Here is a 19960-nt window from a genome sequence, read left to right on the forward strand (position 1 = left end):
AACAAGAAGCATGTCAGTGTTTCAAAAACCACCAGTCTGACTGTTAATGAAACTGTTTAGCCTTCTTTTGACCACATGCACATACAATTGCAAGGTTTCCTTATGACTCTGTGTTCCGTTTTGTAAATGATCTGTGCACCAATTACACTTATTTGTCAGCTGAGAGACAATAACTTACAGTAATCCTCACATTTTCATTAGATCGACTAATCAATTAACGGACTAATTGTTTCAGAACAGATTGTAACTGCTTAATTGCTGTACTCACATTTTATTTGCCAGGAGATTGGATAGAGAGCAGTTTACGTTACCCTATAAATCTTTGCTCTTGTAAATGTAACGCTCACATGGAAGATGATACTGTAGGAAATGTTAAGCTTGAGGCCTTTTAACCCTTTATATCTGAAAGGGTATATAATATGACTGAATGATGCAGATACAACTCAATGCACTCTACCTCCACAGTAAAAGAAATGTCAAGCAATTATGTTGCAACTGTATCCACTTTACTACTGCGTTAAATCTTCCCTCTAAGAACCATCACAATGCTCATCTCATGGTCCTTGGTTACAGCTTAAACATAAACAAAAGAAAGATAAATAAAATGATTTGAGGCACAGCAATGAAGTAATGAAATGGGTAGAAAAGAGTAGCAAGAGTTACCGTAACACCAATTTCAATAAGAGTGATGTAATTCAAAGCAACGTAAAAGTGCCTTGTCACCAGTTTGATGCCTGTCTGTCTGTGTGCAGAACATAGTCAAAAAATGCTGTGCCAAATATCTATGTGGAGGAGAGAGCCAATCTGTAGGATCTTGGCTTTGGAACTGAAGGGTCGCCGGTTCAAGTCCCAATTAGACCAAGTATAGGGTGTGGACTGGGAGCTGAAGAGGTGCCAGTTCACCTCCTGGTCACTGTCGAGGTGTCTAGAGCAACGCACTAAACCCCCAAATGCTACTGAACTAAGGCAGCCCCTTCTTTCTTGACACCTCTCCCACTGATAGATGTTTATAGATCCTGTTTGTGCATGTGTGTATTTCGGGCCTATGATGTAATGTAAATCAGAGTGATAATGGAGTTTCCCCTCAGGGATTAATGCCTTCATCTTAATAATATAGGTAGGACAGCGACACACACCATAACATTGGGGCCTACCCATGGTCAGTAAGATGACTGGGTGGGGGTGGGTTTACTTGTTAATTCCCTTTACTGTACTGCTTAGGATCTGGTTTCCCAGTTAAGCGTGGTCCCCACCCTCCCGCTGCATTGTGTGCACAGATGTTTCCTAGCAAGCTGCAGGTGTAACATAGTGCTTCTCACACTCCAGCAGGAAGAAGCAGCCTAACTGCTGTAGCTCTGTTGCCACACACACGCACGCACGCACGCACACACACACACACACACACTCCACTGTCGGGGCTTTATACTCAGCAGCTTCTGAGTTCTTTAGAATTGTTTTTATAGGAGGTCATCATGTTTTGATCATGCATCCCGACAACTGCCGTGTTAAATTATGATGACACCTTGGGCTGTTGTTTGCGTGCCAGCCATTTTCCCCTTGAGTTAGCGGTGGAGAACAAATCAAACACATGCTTTCTGTTTTATTTATGAGGCACAAAGTGTATACTTCATATATCATTGTGGAATAACCTGCCAGTATGCTGCTGTAGTGTATTACTTGGACATACAGGAGTACAAAATGTAGTCAAACATATTTTTTACCCTCAGGTTTTTTAATTATTTGTCGTTCTGTGTTCTTCTTACTTTTTATTGTATGTTGGAGCAGAGCTACATCACAACAATTAGATTATATTAGATTTTCTTTGATCCAGAGAAGGACATTATTTAGTTAAGTCAGCAGCAGGTTAACAAGGCATTGCACTTGAGTCACAATTACATTTAAAACTCATGTGCAATGACTTTAACCTGCTTCTGTTAAATAAATATATTTCCAATTTGGGATCAATAAAGTTCATTTAATTCAATATTCCTAATGCTTACTAACCTGTTGTTTTGATCCAGCTCTGCTCCAGCTGACGCCATACAATGTTCTGTTTTGACAGACCCCCAACAGCCCACCCCCAGCATCACAACTAACACCACAAATCTCCGAGCTTATCCCTAGCCAGGAGAAAGACCACCGCTTTGCCATAACCACGGGTAATCACTTGTTCAGGCTCAGCGCCTCTGCACTCGAGTTAAGATATCCTCTGATTTGTAATGGATTAATTGGTTGAATATACAGAGGGACAGCTTGCCAACTCAGCCTGAACGGAATAGGACTAAAAGGCATGAAAATGAGCAGTCCCATGTTCGCACTGATTACTTAAAATGTCTACAAGGATAGATAGAGGACCAAGATTGCAGGCGGAAATAGGAATGTATGCTTAAGGGCTGCGTGTGTGTTTTGTGCTAGCTAGTGTGTGTATGTGTGCAATGTGCATGTGTTATAAGGTAGACACTGGTAGTCTGTCAGCGCTTGGATGATTAGCAGCAGCAGCGCTAGCTAGCAGTGGAGCGTAATGTTCCTGCTTTAACACTTAATAACCCCGCCAGTGATTTACTGCCTATGAGGCTTTTTCCTGTGTGTTTTGTTCCCTCTATAAAAGCCAGACAGCGTTTATAGAAAGGCAAAGCACCCCCACAAGCACTCACCAATAATGAGGATTAAGGTGGTGAGACCACAATTACCAGCATTAGTTTTTTCCTGTGTTTCGGACATCCGAGGGGATATTGAAAGCACCTGAAGCACAAGTTCACAGTTCTTTGCGGAAAGAATCAAAGATCCCAATTTGTTAATGGCAATTTCACTTTTACTTTTATTAAAACAGAATGGTGCCCTGCTTTCTGCTCTATTTTCTTGTAATTCACTCTGGATATTTTCATGTTTAAGTGTACATCCCCATATATTGAAAGCAAGTGAAGGACAAATAAATTCAAAATGTCTCATACTTTTCCAAAGAAAATGCTGCTCTGTTTTCTGGAAATGTACTGTTGATCTCTCCATCTTTAATTCTTCACCTATATCAGTTTCCCCCCTGGTTTTGACAGCCCGGGTGTCTATTATCAGAAGTAGTTGGTGGGTGAACTGCCACGTAAAAGAGGATTTATACCCACTCTTTACACTGCACTCAGCACACGTTTTACTCCGAGGTGCTGAGTGGATCCTGAAGCATCGACTCCGCACACTGACAATCTCTTTCTCTCCCTTTTTGTTGCAGGCTGACTTGACAGGGATCAAATGGAAGAGGTTTGTGTGGCAGGGTCCCACCTCTGCTCCCATCCTCTCTCCGGTCACGGAGGAGGACCCCATCCTGTGCAGCTTCAGCCGCTGCCTGAAGGCAGACATACTGAGCGTATGGCGGCGCAGTCAGCGGCCGGGGCGGAGGGAGCTCTGGCTCTTCTGGTGGGGGGACGACCCAAACTTCGCCGATCTCATCCACCATGAGCTTGCAGGTGAGGGCCTCTTGGAATACACATGAGGGCATACCATTAAGAAATAACAATGTATGTTTTATTAAGCTGTGCAGGTACATGCTCATTATGCTGCTCCCTCACTACTTGGAGGTCAGAGGTCAGGGTCAGATGCTGAACAACACCCAGGGTGCTTGTAGGGATTCATTGATTGAGTTCAAGAGAACAGGGAGAATGCTCCTTGACACAGAGGTGGTTGTTGTTGTTAAGGAGAAAGTCATTTGCCCTGCTGTTGCATGACAGTTTGACAAATAGTCAGTTAATTTGTTTTTGTAGTTTTGGCAAATTGTATGATTTAAAGAGAGCGAGGAAGGGCTGACATTCTATGTCCAAGTCTCTGCTCTGGGAAGTAGATTAATCTATGAATATGAAATTCCCTTCTCCTACCAATATATCTTTTGTTGGATTCATTCAAGGTTATAAAGCTAAAAGAGTGATGGCTGTAAAAGATGACGGGAAATGTAGAAGGCTTGCAGCTTTTGTAAAAGAAGCACTTGAACATCGATCACCCTGTCAAGATATGTTATTGGTTGTAAAATGAAAAATGATACAGATGCCACTGCTTGATTGTCAGGTATGTAAAGGGGAGGTACATTGTGAGTGAAAGGGAAGTGTTCAAATATGTGTAATCTGATGCCTACCTAATGCCCCCCTTAACACAATTCTAGGACAAGCCAGCAAGGCTGGTAGTGCCAACACCTGTAGGGCAACTCCTTCTCACTGTAGACGCTGGGCATCACGCTGTCTAATTATATCATGTGTGTTTGAGAGAGGGTTATCATCACTAAGGGCCTGTGTCCACATGGCGCCTACTTTTGGCAGAATGACAAAGATATCTCAACAACCTATTACCGGTTTTAATGAAAAACTAGCATTGCCTCCTTGGATATTATTATGTGTTTGTGCTACTATATATTAGTTTTTTCACCATAAGCACCAACCGGAAGATGCTTGCTCTCACACTGAATGAACTTCACCACTCGGGTTGACAGCCGTAGAGCGTGGAAGATGATTCGAATACAGAAATACAAATTACAACACTCACCAACAGTAACATCCAGTGTCTGCCTGGTCAATTAGCTCACACCAATGAGCTGTTGTTGTGGTAGTTTTTTTATGATATACACGGTCAAAAAAGAGGTTCTCTCTTTTGTTTTGTTTGAGGCATCTGCCCGAAAAGCCAGTGTGCTCAGAAAAGAGACGCTGGGTGCAGCACCTTTTCTTGAGGCGGCCACATGCACTCTTTTCTCATTGAAATCAATAAAAAAATGATACAGCCTCTCGGAAAAAGGTGCTATGTGGACACAGGCCTTGTGACCATTGCCCTAATCACATTGCGCCATTACACAAAGGATGAAGAAAAAGTTATAGGAAGCTGAGCTCAATCCCAAACACAGCATGCAGGAGCAGGCACGCAGAAACAAGGAATATGCATTCACCCCCTACTTTCTTATTTTCCATCTTCATTAACGAGGAAGTTGGGAGAAGGCCATCTTTATTCATCATCTCTGCCATGTAGATTGAACTCTGGAGTCCGAGCCAAACACAGCCGGTGTGGGACCCTCCTTCATTATGGAACATTAGGCGCTTTCACACCAAGTACTTTCCCCAGGAATAGTTCCCGGAACTTTTATTTCCTGGAACTATCTAGTAAATCGCGTTCACACCGGAATAAGTCCCTGTTGTTATTATTCTACTTTCGAAGGCTGCATTGATATAGATGCATTTCTACCCGCAATCCTCTTTTAATAACTTATTTTTGCATAAATTAACAAATCAATCTAGGATCGATGCACTTTGCGGTCTCTAATTTCTGGCCCTGCACCACAAAGTGGTTAGGAGTCATTTCATCTTTAACAAAACACTACTTGTTCTAAGGGTTACATTCATGCATATGACAAAACACATCTTCAACTGTTTAAGCAGATTGTTCAGAGGAGCTCATTGAGGTATTACACTCTTGAGCTCACCTACAAGTCAAAGAGTAGTTAAGCCTGCTGACAAGCCTATTAACTGCAACAACAAACGCATTCAGACCATTATTTTCCAGCCAGGAAGAGGAACTACACACATGAGCAACACCTTTCCATAAGCAAGTAAAGATTGTGAACTACACAGTAGATTTTCACTGCACTATATAACCCTCCCACATGGGATTTAAAGAATATGTGTAAATGATGTTGACAATCTCCCAGGCATAAAGAGCCGATGAGATTTTTCACATTCCCATCTTGCCATTTCTATAGTGTTTGGCACCCTGACTTACCAGCGTCTCGGTGTGAATGGTTCCCAGATGGGCGGTGTCATCCATGTTTCCTGTTATGGAAGCTGCTGCTCCATATCTTTTGAGGAAGACGTTTTCCTCCTGCTTCTTTAGCCTTGAGCTGCTGTGGGGCTCTGTGGGTGAAATAAAGCAGAGCAGCCACTCAAGATGGATCTATAGTCAGCCGGAGGGTTTCTCTTCCTCCTTCAACCTCCGATCTGCAAGTGCTGATCAATCTGTTCAGGAGGCCATGTCTTTCGCCTGATAACACAGCTCAGACGGAGATGGAGGAAGATCAGGACCTTTTTGTCTTGATGGCTTTACTCCTATATTTGCAACTGTACCACTGGATGCCATTTGCCTCTTCGAGAGACTTTTAAGAAGCACATAAACTCTGTCAAACTGCTCAATCAACCTTATGTCTGGCAATTTCTAAAACCTTATCAATTCGTCAATCCAACAATCACATCCGATTATGCAGAGGTGAACAGGAGCCAAGGTTGGAACATCTCTTTCTACCCCCCTCTTTTTTTTTCCACAGAAGTAGGATTGACAGTCTTTTGCGTTTGTGGACTCTCCTGGCTGCCTGTTGCTTGAGGAGGTGCAAATCAACAAATACCAGCTAGCGCTTGCACAGCTGGACCAGCCCAACTCAAATACTGTTGCCTTTTGAGCTCTTTCAAAGTGTTTCCACTAGTTCATTGGATTGTGTGCCTTTAGTCCCAGCCTAACTTGGGAATTTGCATTGCTATTCTTTTTTTTGACTCTTTTTAGCAAGTCAGTGTTGGCGGTAAACATGAAAATCCGGTCTTTTCCTTTCATTTTGGCCAGCTGAACTGGCGCTTACTCATCCCCCTCCTTCCACCCTCATTAGATTAGCGGCCTGTGAAAGTCTTTTAATTTTGAGCAAGTGCCATTTCTGTATACCAGTGTGCCAGTAATCCCTTCTCTCCAGGGAGATGAGGGGAGAAGGAGCGAGCTACAGAGATGAGAGTGGTGAAGGGCGGAAAACTTGAGGGATCTTTTAATGTCTGACACTTAATCACCATTGAAGGAAGGGTAAGGGTATCCACCAAGCCCCTTCTCTTCACTGTTGGACAACCCGCCTCGCTCATACGAACACAACGAGAAAAACTCATTCTAATCTTCCCCTGGCTATGCACTGAATTTATTCCCAACAAGTGAGCGCCATTGCCATTAAACGGCTTGACAACCCCTCCCACTGGTTGAGTAAAGGCATGTATTCTTATGCAAATGCTCTATTCATCGCCATCTCCACTCAAAAGCTGGTGGAATCTCCTGACTGGGGGGCATCAAAAGCAACAGATAAATGGCTGACTTTTCCTCTCCTCAGAGACCCACTGATCTTTTTTGCATAGAAATGAGGAATGGATGTCTGTCTGGGAGGGTAATTGCTCCGTGGTACATTTCTGACTAGTCTGTCCCGCTCCCTTTCCCACCCTTCATCCCCCTCTTGTACGAGTCCCACTGGGGTTTCTCTGCTGGCAGTCTGGCAACACTTGGGTCTCCCTCTTGGGTCTTTCCTACTCAACTGTTCCCTCAGCCGCATGTGACTCTAGAGTGTTGGCCTTCACGTTGCAGTCATTCCTTACCTTTCTGATTTAAGTTGAGAGGGAGAAAAACAGATGTAGGAAAGTTGTCTGCATTGACCAATGCTTTAAATTCTAGTTCTGCGCTTGCTTGTGAAAACGGGAAACATCTCCTCGTGGCCATTTCTCTCTTTGAGTAGCAAGGCTTGGATTATTTACCTGCTGTCCAGCACAGGTTATCAGCAAGCCATATCCACTGTGGTCCCTGGAGCTCACACATCTTTTCAGTTCTGGGTGTTGGGTCAGATCTCTCGGGTAAAAAAGAGGAAGAAAAATGGTGTGAGAGAGAAGGAAAGGACTGAATTTAAGATCTCCATCCCCTCCACCAGTTAATGAACATAGTTCTTGGGATCCATCGGTGGATAGAGGGAAGAAAAGCTGAATTTAGCAGCTCTCTGTGAGCTTGCTTTCCACAATGATTTCAATGTGACAACTGTTTTACTGGTATGCAGTAACTCTTGGAATTGTTCTAGCCTGGTCAAGTTCTTGTCCTTGTCTTAGCCCCCTCCTTTGTGCCTGTTTGAATCAAAGGTGCAACAAAAACAACACTGCTTTGCACCTTGGGGCAATATATCCAGTTCCAAAGGGCATATTTCAGTAGCCTGCGAGGGCCGTGTTGACTCCTTTTGCTTTCTATGAAAAGCTCACAACTTCAAAATGATTGAGCTGCCCTCACATCTGTGGGAGAAACTCAGTTTGAAGCACGAGCGGCACATTATAGATGTTTGTTGACAACCCATTTCCACTGCATTCAAATACCTAAACATCAGTTTAACTGATTTCCGATTTTTGTTTAAGTGTGCTGTAGTGTTGTTGTCTATCCAATGGTACGTGATGGGACATTATATCGATTACCATTTGATGGATAATGGGGCACATTTTCTTTGTTAAATAGTTCGGATTTCTAAAACGACAGTTGTGTTGTTTCAATAAATTAGGTTTATTTAATTTGTCATGAAGCCTCTCTTTCTTTCGTTTCCTGGTGCTTGTTTCCATCGGCCTACAAGTATCTGTTAGTATTCTGTCTGTTAGTAATACAAGCATCTGTTCATCTTTTGGAATGTATAAATATTGACAATATGAAGATGTTGGGTAATATTTGTCTATTAAAGAGCCTCATACTTACAGCACAATGTCAAGCCATCAGTTGTGTGTTTGCGTGACTCTGCACTTGCAATCCTATTTTAAAGATTGTACTAGCATATTTGCTCTCATGGAAAGTGACTGGAGCGATGACACACACAAAATGAATGTGATTCAGATTCAGTCCCACAGTGATGTCAGGCCTATTGTATACACAGCAGTCCAGTGAATGCCCGTGGCAAGGATTCAGAAAGGAGAAATGCCACTCACTTTTTAGCATTTCCAACTGTTATTGACTTGGACAGCAGTGGAGAGTCCAACTGAATTTTGAAATCTCCACACTTGAGCTGTAAACATGGACAAAGCGAGTTCCAAAGCTTTAAAGTGAACAGTGAAGTGTCTGGACCATGAACTCCTGGCTGTGGCTAAACTAATTATAAAACTGACTTCGAGTACTTCATTTGGAAAGGAAGCATTGCTTTCTGGAATGCTATTAAAACATCCTCTTATTACTGTAAAAATACCATTTTTAACCTCAATATGCAAATTGGCAGATTCTTAATTCCCATACCATTTGATCACTTGTAAACAACGCTGGAAGTACTTTGTTATTTGAGTGTGGATGTGGTCACAGAGAGGCCATGGATGGGTATCAAAGATAATTAGTCTGTGGTTAACCTTGGCTCGGGATTTGTGTTTTTTTCTCTTTTTTTTTATCCCTCAAAGATGGTTCTAAACTTCAGTATACAACACACAGAATGATGAATAGATAAACCCAGACCAGCGATTAAAAGAAAAAGTAAGGGAGGCTGATGGCTTTTGTGCTTGGGGATCAATTTTCCAGGGCTAATCTCCTGCCTGTGAACCACCCTCCGCTTTCCTCTCTTCCTCCTGCTCCATCTCCCTCTGATAGATCTCCATTGACTGGCATAGCGCAGGGACTCGACCATGCATGCAGCTCTGGCCCATGGGTGCAGCAGTCTCCCTCTCCCTGCTCTCTATCCATCTCTGTTTTCAACCTCTCTGCTCAAGAAATATTCATTAATTAGTAATGGAGCTTTTACAGTGCACCGCTGGTTCCTTCTCTCTTTCCTTCCAGATAAGGAGGAAGAGGAGGAGGAAGTGGAGGAGAAGAGAAAACCTTCTGGCCAGGCTTGGTAGAATCCCCCTGAGCACAGTCGATCACAAGGCATTAATCTTGCTGTTTAATGACCGGCTGCTGCTCTAATTGCTTATACACAGATGAGCAACTGGGATTGGGGCTTTAAAATGTACCCTAAATTAAACTACTTAACTTTATGGACCCGAGTTCAAGTTGTGTTCCCCGGATCAGCCTCGCAGCTGAGTCCCTGTAGCATCCTGGAGCTAACAGAGCTAACGGAGCTAGCAGAAGGACAGACAGCTAGAAGCAGCAGTCACCGCAGAGACCTGTCCATCAAAGTGACCCCGCCCTAATTTATGCAAACACGTTAAGACCTAATATAACTAAAAGGGGTGCGTTATAAAAAAATTCACTCCCCAATCCATTGTCATGAAGGTGGAATCTAACTATATCCAGAATGATTTTTATTGCATCAAGGGGTAGAAACGTGTTTATTTCTGCTGTAAAGTTGGGCATTTTAACATGGGGGTCTATGGAAATTGCTCCTTTCTGCAGACTGCTTCTACCGGCCAATAGATGAACTGCAGTTTGTTGCACTTCCTTATGGGCTTCCCGGCTCTGCCCCAGAGTTTGCCGCTTGATCGTAACCCAATGTTCTACGATGTGCGCTTTTGTGTCACAAGGTGTTTCCCTGCTAAAGGTAAATGTGAGGATCTTAATGGAGCCCCTGTGCACTCGCTTAAAAGCCCCTCTAAAGGTCAGCTCATGTGGGTCTGCTACACAGGAGGCAGAGACGTGTCCCAGCCATCAGCCCAGCTCATAAATCTCCGTCTAAATGAGGCCACTCATCTTTCGCCATGTCCCCAGACCCATCACATGTGCAACAACAGATCTGTCCACAAGCTTGAATTTTGGGTCACAGGCTTAAAAAGTAATTTGTTTTAACTGTTGATTATAACAAGCATTAACCATATTCAACACAGAATGAGTTAAGTGCACAAGGTCAAATTTAAAAGCCCTACAAAAGCACATTGACTAAAGACAGTTTAATGTCAATGTTAATGCACTCTTTCACTAAAGCTGAAACTATTAGCAGATTGAATGAAAATGAATGAACTGCTTCTATAGTTGTTCATTACTATACAGCTGAAAACACTTAAAGAGATCACGCCTGTCAGGGTCAAATTGATGACTCTATGCAGATGATTCTTATTTCTCTCTTAATTTCTCATGCAGATTAGCATCTAATTGACTTTCTTACATGTATTACCTGAATTTAAAGAAGTAAAACGGACTGCTTGGAAATGCGTAGAAAACATTTGTTTTGTCTCTGTGTCTGTCTGAAGAGGGGAGTGATGCATCAGGCGTTTCATGATATACGTGAGGTCGTTAGGAACACTTGATGTAAACCAGACGCCTGTTTCAGAGCCGCTCGGCACTCAAGAGAGAGACTGAGGAGGAACAAGTGACAGAGAGGAGGAGGAGGAGGAGGAGGAGGCCGGGGCAGATGTGGTCTTGGCAGAACAAAGCAGATGGGATCACCATGGCAGTTAATGTAAAAGTAGTGTAGGGAGATTTCTACAGAAGAGCCATGATCCACATAGCACTGAAGTAGGTCTGAGGGTTTAAAAGCCAGCTGGGTTAATGTGTCTCTTGCCGTAGATTTGAGTGCTGGTGCTCTCCTAATTTCCCCTGTCTTTTAAACGTTATCACTCAAACTGATCGGTCTCTCCAGCCAGCAGTTTGGCCTAAATCCTATTTTTCTTTCTTTTTTTCCTGTCCTTTCTCTTAATCTGCCGTCAATGCCTCAGTTGTCCCGCTTTCTTTTCTTGTTGACGTTTCGCCCTCTTGCCTCTCAGGACGGCCACAACAGCTGCCAAATCACTCAAAGCAGACTTGGGGGGGAAAGTGTTCTTGATCCCAGGCATGCAAAATCTCCTGCATCCACATTTACTAGAAAGTGAAATGCTTTTATAATGATGTTGATTGATTTCTATTTTGCTGTTCATTTTCAATTGGGAAATGACTGTTTTCCTTCCTCTTGCCTGCCTTTACCCTGCTCTTTACTGTGTTCCTGATCATATCTCTCAATGTGTGTGCACCTGATGAATTAGTTTGTTGCTTTCCAAATCATAGGGCACGTAGCCCTCTTGATTTGGCAGCTAGCCTGAGGTTGCTTTCCCTTGGTTGGCTGTAATGATTGTCTAGTAAAGCTGTGGCATTTGAAAGTGGATGTGAGCCTCCTTTGGAAATGAGAATTGACACTAGGGCTTGGCAAAATTGAGAAAAATGACGACGATGAAACACCTCAACATCGATATTGCTAAGATGTTATAGAGTTGACAATTGGTGCTTTAACAACATATTAAGACAATGACATCTTTAATAAGTTATGATCTATTATGGCTAAATGCGTAAAGGCAAATAATGGACCAGCTAGAACAGTCTGGTAAATTCATGATATGATAATCTAATGTCCATTCTCATATCACAATATTGATATAATATCCATTTATTGATTCGCCCTAATTGACACTCCTGCTTTTACATTTTGTCCAGCTGATGTTTACAATGTAATACATAGCCGTCTTTGCTCAACTTGGTACAATCATAAAAAAGCTATCAGCATTCATGATGTTTCTTGTTTAAGGAGGGAAATCAATGTAATTTCCTATTTTGATAGCCTCTGAATCATCTTATCTGTTATCTTACTTAATACAACAGCAGGCGAAGGATTCACTTAATAATTAAATACATCTTGATTAACTTGCTTCTGGGCCTCCCTGGTGCCAGCTGACATGAAGGGTGGGTCACACCCGGTATTTATTCCGTCTGTGCTCAGGCGGAGACGGCACACTCTGGGAGATGTTTGCCGGAGACTTGACTGAAAGGAGCTTAAGTGCTGTATGATGTGAGCAGTGGCTGTTAATAAGATTAGAGCAGCATTCAGGCCAGCGCAGAATGAAATTCAGAAAGCAGCTCTGATATGGGTGTAACGGTACATTTATTCACCCTGAACAGCTTGGTACAGGACACTCAGTGCGGCGTGTGACTCGTTCCGCTTCGATGCGCCATATGAACCAAATAATGACAGTCCTGCGAGCCCAACAGTTTAATTACAGGCCTTCTCTTTGCAGGTGTGGAACAGAAACTCAAAGCGTGCAAGTTCTACCAGTGTTTGCAGTGTGTGTCACTTTCTGGGCTTTTCTTAAGCATTGATATACAGGCTGGGATAACCTGAGAAGCATCCCAAGTCACACCCTGGTTGAAAGCATCATGGTGTTCCAGTAAATTAAAGGACAAAGGATTCCAGTAACCTTTTGGTTTTCTTGAAGTAGCTACAACGAGCATGTTGTCTAACAGCAACACAGAGTGTAACTATTATCTGAAGGAGGTTAATTAGCCTCAGATACAGGTTCTTTCTCCATTGTGTTTAAGCAGCAAATCGCTAAAACATCAGCAATGGTAGTGGAAGACTCACATTCAATTTGTTATTAAGTCAGTTTAGAATATGCATTAAATGTATCTGTGTAATGTAACTAAAAGTGAACAGATACAGAGACACACACACACAAAACTATTGCTTTCTGGCCATCAGTTTTACAGCAAATGAAAATAAATTAAATCTTGGTTTTCCCCACTGTACCGAAATCAAAACCAGGTCGCTATTGAACTGTGACACTGCGTACCCTAACACTCCTTAACTCTGGTGTCAAAACTCAATGAGCGGAGGAGCAGAACGCACCTGAAAGTGAAACTACTGAAAGCAGGCATCAGCAGGTTTCTACTTAACCTCTCTCTCAGTGGGAACACTCCTGTTTGCATTTTCATTGCCTTTTTATGATACAATTCCCAGATGTCACTTTAGATATGACGTACTGCTTTGCATTGCAGGAAATGTGCAATTTCAGTTTCAAGGTGTTCACCTAGCAGGCCCTTGAATGTGGCTTGTCATGCTTAGAATTACCTTGTAAGAAACACTTCTTTAGTGAATATTCTTAGTGCACAAGATGTTATTCACACCCGTTTGTCGGATCGGAAACAGAAGTGCTCACAGCCACATTTAGTAGAATTGCAAAGTGTTACATAATGTGATACACATGAATGAATTCCTTGAGTGTGTATTTCTGTGAGATTGTCGCTGTGAAACTTTACTTAGAGTTGATGTCATCCACATAAACAGTGTATCAAATACTCTTGAACTACATATGTGGAGGAAAATGTATGACCTATTTTTTTTTAGCTCAATGTAAAACTGGGGGTTTAAATACTTGTTAATACTTGTTTTATTACTTCAAGGCTTGATATTGGTAATACAGTGTAATGGAATCATATTTGTTCTAAAACAGTTCATGCTTAATCTAGTAACATTGATGAATATCCCCATTAGTGATTTTGTAAGGCTGCTTTATGCTGTGCTTCTACCACAGCCAGCAGCAACATTCTCACTGTGATTGTAAACTTTAGTTTTTCTCTCTGGAGTGACATTGTTTGCCCTGGAGAGATCTTACCATTTTTTTTAAATGACCTCAAAACTCTTGAAGCTTTCTGCTCCTCTAACTTTTTTCCCCGTCTACTTTTTTGTCCCCAGGCGAGGATGTTGGGTTGTGGGAGAACGGGCTTTCCTACGAGTGTCGCACGCTGCTGTTCAAAGCCATCCACAACCTGCTGGAGCGCTGCCTCATGAATCGCAGCTTCGTTCGGATCGGGAAGTGGTTTGTCAAACCCTACGAGAAGGACGAGAAGCCCATCAACAAAAGGTACGTTAGCACCACTTGTTCTGCTGAGTTGTTGTTGTCCACGCTGTCTCTTCTTTATGGCTCTGCACCTGTACCTGCACTGTGGAAATTGGTATTTCTTCTTTTTTTGCCATTTGTAGGCCTGTTATCTCTCTTCTTGTTTTTATCTGGAGGTCAGTATTCAGGTTATTGAATCCACTCACCCAGGGTCAGGAGTTCTGTTCCCACTTAATACAAATACGTGTTAATATGGATCCTGTGGATGGAGTCAGATATAAATAGCACTTATATTGTACCAGGGATTTCCTGCTCATGTTTTATTTCGCTCTGATCTCAACTGAAGTATCTGATGGTACTGAGCAATCACATTTTTCTTCTTTCTTTCACAGCACATTCAGCCTAGACTAAGGGTGCACAATTATTAATGACAGCTAAATAACCCGCATGGTTTTCAGCTGCTAGGTTGGATCTCTACAGAGATTCTTTATATATATACCAGAACTAAATGTTTGAAGTTCAACATGAGATGTAGCTCAATGTTGCTAAAAATATATTTGCAACATGTTTTTACACCTTCAGCCCTACAGCTTGCTTGTTCATCACCATTTTATCAGTTCAGTTGAAACCGCTGGCTGCTGTTTATTCATTTAGTGAGCTCCACAGGTAACCTGCGGGTCACTTGCTTGCAGGTTGCGTTGCATTCAGATTTTTAATGGACAGCGATTGTGCACTTTTAAGCCTCAATGGATAATATTGATGTATCAAAAAACTGTCTGGATTGGCCGCAGTCTTGACTTTACGGATCAGCTCACAACTTTCCAGCATTGTACTCTACACTACAGTTGTGATATGAGTTTTAAAGTAATAAAAAGGTGCTATTGTGCTGGCTCTGTCTGTCTCCTATCCCTCTGTTTACTCAAAGAGTGTTTGTGTACAACTGAGACATCCTCCCCTCCTCTGTGTATCTGCTGAGCTGGATTTTCTTGCCATGGGTGTCTGGGTTTATTGATAAGTGACGGAAAGGCCGTTAGTGAGGCATTATTTACCTTGAGTCCCAACTCTTCCTACCTCACCCCGTCTCCACATTTAACACATGTGTAACACCCTGAGGAGGCAGACAGCAGCATATACCTTGGGAAGCAACAACTAAAGGCGGTTTTAAATGCATTTGATAGCTTTCATAATCTGGGCTGTATTACGTGTGTACATGTGTCAGTGTTATTGTTTTGGTGGCGTTGCCAGATTTACCGATCAGGTGACCATGGGGTCCATGCGGTGGCATAATCTGGTGTGAGCCCAGCCACGCGTCTGTGTTTGTTTGCAGGCCAGTTGCTCAGAACTTGGCTACCTGCTGTCAGCTTGTTTTTGTCATCGACCCATGTGGGGGCTCAGATCAATTCAATTATTTGTAAACACAAAACGGACTTAAAACAGAAGACTTACTAATACATCTTGAATTGCAGAGAGTTTATGTATTATAAAGAAAAATGGCAAGCTAATACAATCTGAGTTGTCCGCTTTATTGCAGCCTTTTTCACGGCCTTGTGTCTGCAGACAGACTCTCATCTGTCAGGACGAGTGTGATAGATTTCCACTTAACTTGCAGAATAATAGACCAAAAGGTTAGACAAAGTAATACTGAAGAACAAGCCGCTTGTTTTGAGCTGTTTACCCAGTACGCTGATCACACAGGGCCCCAGTCAAAGGGGAGAAAAACAACACAATGGTCTTTTCCTCTGCTCCGGAATTCACAGGCCACCCTCTGTCTGTGTGTCTGGTTCTCTTTCTACTCTCTCTCCTCACCCTCCCCTTCCCTTCACCCCCCTCTGCTGTCACGGAGCAGACTGGGCAGGTTATAAATAGTGGTGCAGCCACCCTGAATCTTAGTTGTCGTCAAGGATGTTTTCCCCTCTCCCTTTGGTGTGCTCCGGCCACGCTGGGATTTCGGCAAACAAAGCACGACAAAACTGTGGCGGAAATGTACAAGAACCCTTTTGTGTTTTATTTAGTTATATGTCGCTACCGCGCTGGTCTGACACTGAAACATTTCCTGAACTGTTATGATGTAGGGTTGTGGTATTGGTAATTATTAGATTGCGAGAGTAATGTTGACTTCCGTTTCTTACGGCACAGTGTTCTTGTTCTTACATGCAATCCAGAGGTCATATACCGTTTTATACATATTTTATTTAAACCTTAAAATGCTCATGTTATCCTACCAGTGCTGCTATAAAAACAGCGTGTTCAGTCGAGAGACATCATCCACAATAATATTATAAGGTATCATTTCTCAGATTAAGAAATGTTTAAACACATACTCTATTTTTTCACATTTTCTTCTCTTTATTTGGAACTCTCATACAAACAAACAACTGCTAATTAGACAACACTTAAATAAATACAAAAGACTTCCAGGGAGTTCCCACTGTTATTTCCCCGTGAAAACCCTGCTGTACATTCTGGTCTGCCCTTCTTGGTAGTTTACTTCCTCCCTTAATACAGAAACACACATTAGTAAGCAGTGTTTGCTATCACCTTATCTTTCTCCTCTAAGCACCTTGTTTACCCTCAAGGAGAAGTAGGTCAGGCCCTAGTTAGTATTGCCTCTTCTTATGCAATCACACATACACTTTAAATGTGACACAAAGTTCTCAGAAGATAGTTTTCTATAATGACATTGTTATTATAGACCACAATCTGTTGGGTCATATGAGGACAACCATTTGAATTGAGTAAGAGTTTACTCAGAGTAAAAGTTAATCCTGTCACCAGGACGAGTGACGTTCATAAATATGTCTCATTAAATCAAAGATATTGTATTTCCCAAAGTTCACTAATATGGCCGGGGGCGTTGTTTACATGCTGGAGGAAGGCTTCAACTTCAGAAAGGTTACTTATGCCCCTTTCACACCAACGCAACTCCGGTTCAAGCTCCGTGCTAGAGCTTTTCTGGTTCAGAACCGGTTCTTCGGTTTAGCGCCGGCTCTTTTCACACCGCTCAGAGCCCGACTGGTGCTGCCGCTGCTGCGTCATGACGTCACAGTTTACGTCGCTGAGTTTCTCCCCAACGCCGGAGCTCACCTCACAATAACAATGGGCCGGGGACTGCGTTGCTTTTAATCATACGAAGCCAGATTAAATTAAATAACGACTTCTCCAACCTTATACTTTTCTCCAGTGTGCCGTGGTTCATTGTTTATTAATGTGTTTCAGCGGCATTTACCGACCGCTGCAGTGCTGGCCGGCTGCTCTTCCACGAGTGTATTCTCCCGTTAGCTCCGGGTTAGCTCACACGGCTCTAAAGTATTCACTGTCTGACTGTCACACAAGCAGCTGATACATATCCCCAGTTCCCCTTAAGTGAATGTGTGTCAGTCTGAATTGACGCTGTTTGGTGTCAGTCTGAATTGACGCTGTTTGGCATCACAACGCTGTTATGAAAGTTTCTCTGGTATAACATGGGTGATGTTAGCATAGCAACCGAAGCTAAACTGACTAAGCAGTTTTCTACAGGCACTTTTTACCGACGTATTTTTCATTATGATTCTACTTGTGATAGTCGGACATGACAACCTGTGCAGCCCATGTATTGATTCCATCCGATAGCTGCTATAATAACAAACAAAACGTCTGCCTGCTCTCCACAATGATCAATAACACCGAACGGATGGTCAAAGTAAGGTACAAATAAACAGAATCACACGAAGCCTGGTTAGTGTTGCCTGACTTTATAAAGTGTGTTTTTTTTTAACAAGTGTGTGGTTGCGTTCTAGTCACTTTGCTCAGCACTACTGCTTGTTACAACTTTTATTTGCCGTACTCGCCTTACTCGGAGCGAATTCGCGTCTGTCCACGTCTCTGCATTGACTTTACATGTAATCGCGCCGCCCCCAAACGTCGCATCGCGTCCGGTGTGAACACAGCATAAGTGTTAGCTCAGGTTAATCTCGCCCCCCTCCGACGTAAGCGTGACGTATGCGGTTCTTGCTTCTAGACGGACAACTTTTTGGTGCTCGAAACGAACCGGATTCCGGAGCTATGACGCTGCTCCGCTGCGGTGTGAACAGGAAAACCCGGTGCTTTTCAAGCACCAGCACCGAACCGGCCCTGAAACACCGTTGGTGTGAAAGGGGTATTAAGGACAGAGTCTTTATCGATTCAACGACTGTTTTCTTGAATCATGAACTCATTAGCAATTACATTATAGTAAATTCATATTTCAGGATTTCGGACAAAACAAGACGTAATGACATCACCTTCTGCTCAGATAATTGTAATATATATTAATGACTATCAATTAGTCCTAATAATTAACCAAAAAAGAACTAGACGATTAATTCTAAAAATAAACATAATCTGCAGTCCTAATGGATTACATAAATGGTTGCTGAAACATTTTTGGTTAGCAGTTCAACAATAATTCACAATCAAGCCCTGCACGTCATTGTCACTGTCAGTCAGACTTTTCGAAAGCTAGAAATAATACATTCCAAAATATCTTTTTGTGTGGGCCGCTAAGATCAAATGTGCTTGTGGGAAACCCTTGCTGCCCCTCGGATGATCAGACGATCAGACGACTGCTGTGCAGCATCCAGAGTCTCCAGCTGGTGGAGGATGTGGCCAGCTGACAGTGTTCATAACCTCCGCCTGTGTTAAAATGCTTACATCATCTCTCTCTCCCTCTCTCCTCCTTCCTCAATTCGCCCTGATGTGTGTGTGGTTAGCAGAATGAAGCAAACCTCCAGATCCTTGATAATAATAACCTCTAATAGTGCCTCAAGTTGCTCCTATTTAGACATCAATGAGCTAATTCAGGTATTGGCCATATGTTTTCCCATTTTTGAGTCTAAAAGGCAACAAAATGTCAAGAAAAGAAGAATAATTCAGAGCATTTGAACTCTTTAATATATGTTAATTATGAAATCAGTGTGCATTGATAAGCCTTTGTTTTCAATGCGAAGGCAGCAGTGTGTGTTGATACAGCTGACAGCAGTTCTCTTTGTTTGGAGTACATGCGGCTCCAAGTTGTTTCGGTGAACCTTGTGCTGCTAGGTAGACTGGCTTCAGAGAGAAGAGGGAGAGAACACAAGGGAAGGAGGGAGAGAGGGAGGGGGCGAGGGAACAAGCAAGGGAGAGCTCCTCTTGGTTGTCATGGCAGCAGGGAAATGCACCATGGGATTGTGTGTTTCCAAGGTGAAGCGGGATGCTCGTGCTCTATTGGTCAGTTCAAGGCAGACCAACATGTTGACTTGCTCCTAATTGGCCGCATTACTACATTCAGAGCAATATTAAATCACGCCTGCTTTTGATGTTTTTTCAATTTGATCAAGGTGTAATGTATTTGTATCCCCTTGATTTGTGCTGCGTATAAAAGACCCTACAATGTAGTCCAACTGCGCTGTAATCAAGAGTGTTAGATTACTACTCCATCATTAACTAATCAAGCTGTTATGAAATGAGGCCAGTGTGCAGCATCTAATATAACAAGAGCAAACGATGATGAATAAATGCAAACCACAGTTACACAATAACAAATATGCCTGCATAATAAACACATGCAACTGTCTGCATTTTTCTGCGTGACTGTGTTCTTCTATTGTTCTAGCCCAACGTTGGGATGTGAATGTGTGAGTGCTGGTGCTCTGTTGCAGACAGAAGCACAGAGCAGCACTCTGTTAAGTAGGACAGTG

General features: G+C 42.7%; 1 protein-coding gene across 2 annotated transcripts in view; it reads left to right on the forward strand.

The window, feature by feature from the left end:
* Positions 1-19960, forward strand: part of med13a (mediator complex subunit 13a) — a 77399-nt gene that overhangs the window by 4739 nt on the left and 52700 nt on the right. For both annotated transcript variants that reach the window (XM_034112778.1, XM_034112787.1), the window contains 2 exons: positions 3221-3455; positions 14123-14291. In XM_034112778.1, the coding sequence (XP_033968669.1) occupies positions 3221-3455; positions 14123-14291 (404 nt within the window). The remainder of the gene's footprint in view (positions 1-3220; positions 3456-14122; positions 14292-19960) is intronic.

The sequence above is a fragment of the Trematomus bernacchii genome, unplaced genomic scaffold (genome assembly GCF_902827165.1).
Source record: "Trematomus bernacchii unplaced genomic scaffold, fTreBer1.1, whole genome shotgun sequence".
NCBI classification, from domain to species: domain Eukaryota; kingdom Metazoa; phylum Chordata; class Actinopteri; order Perciformes; family Nototheniidae; genus Trematomus; species Trematomus bernacchii.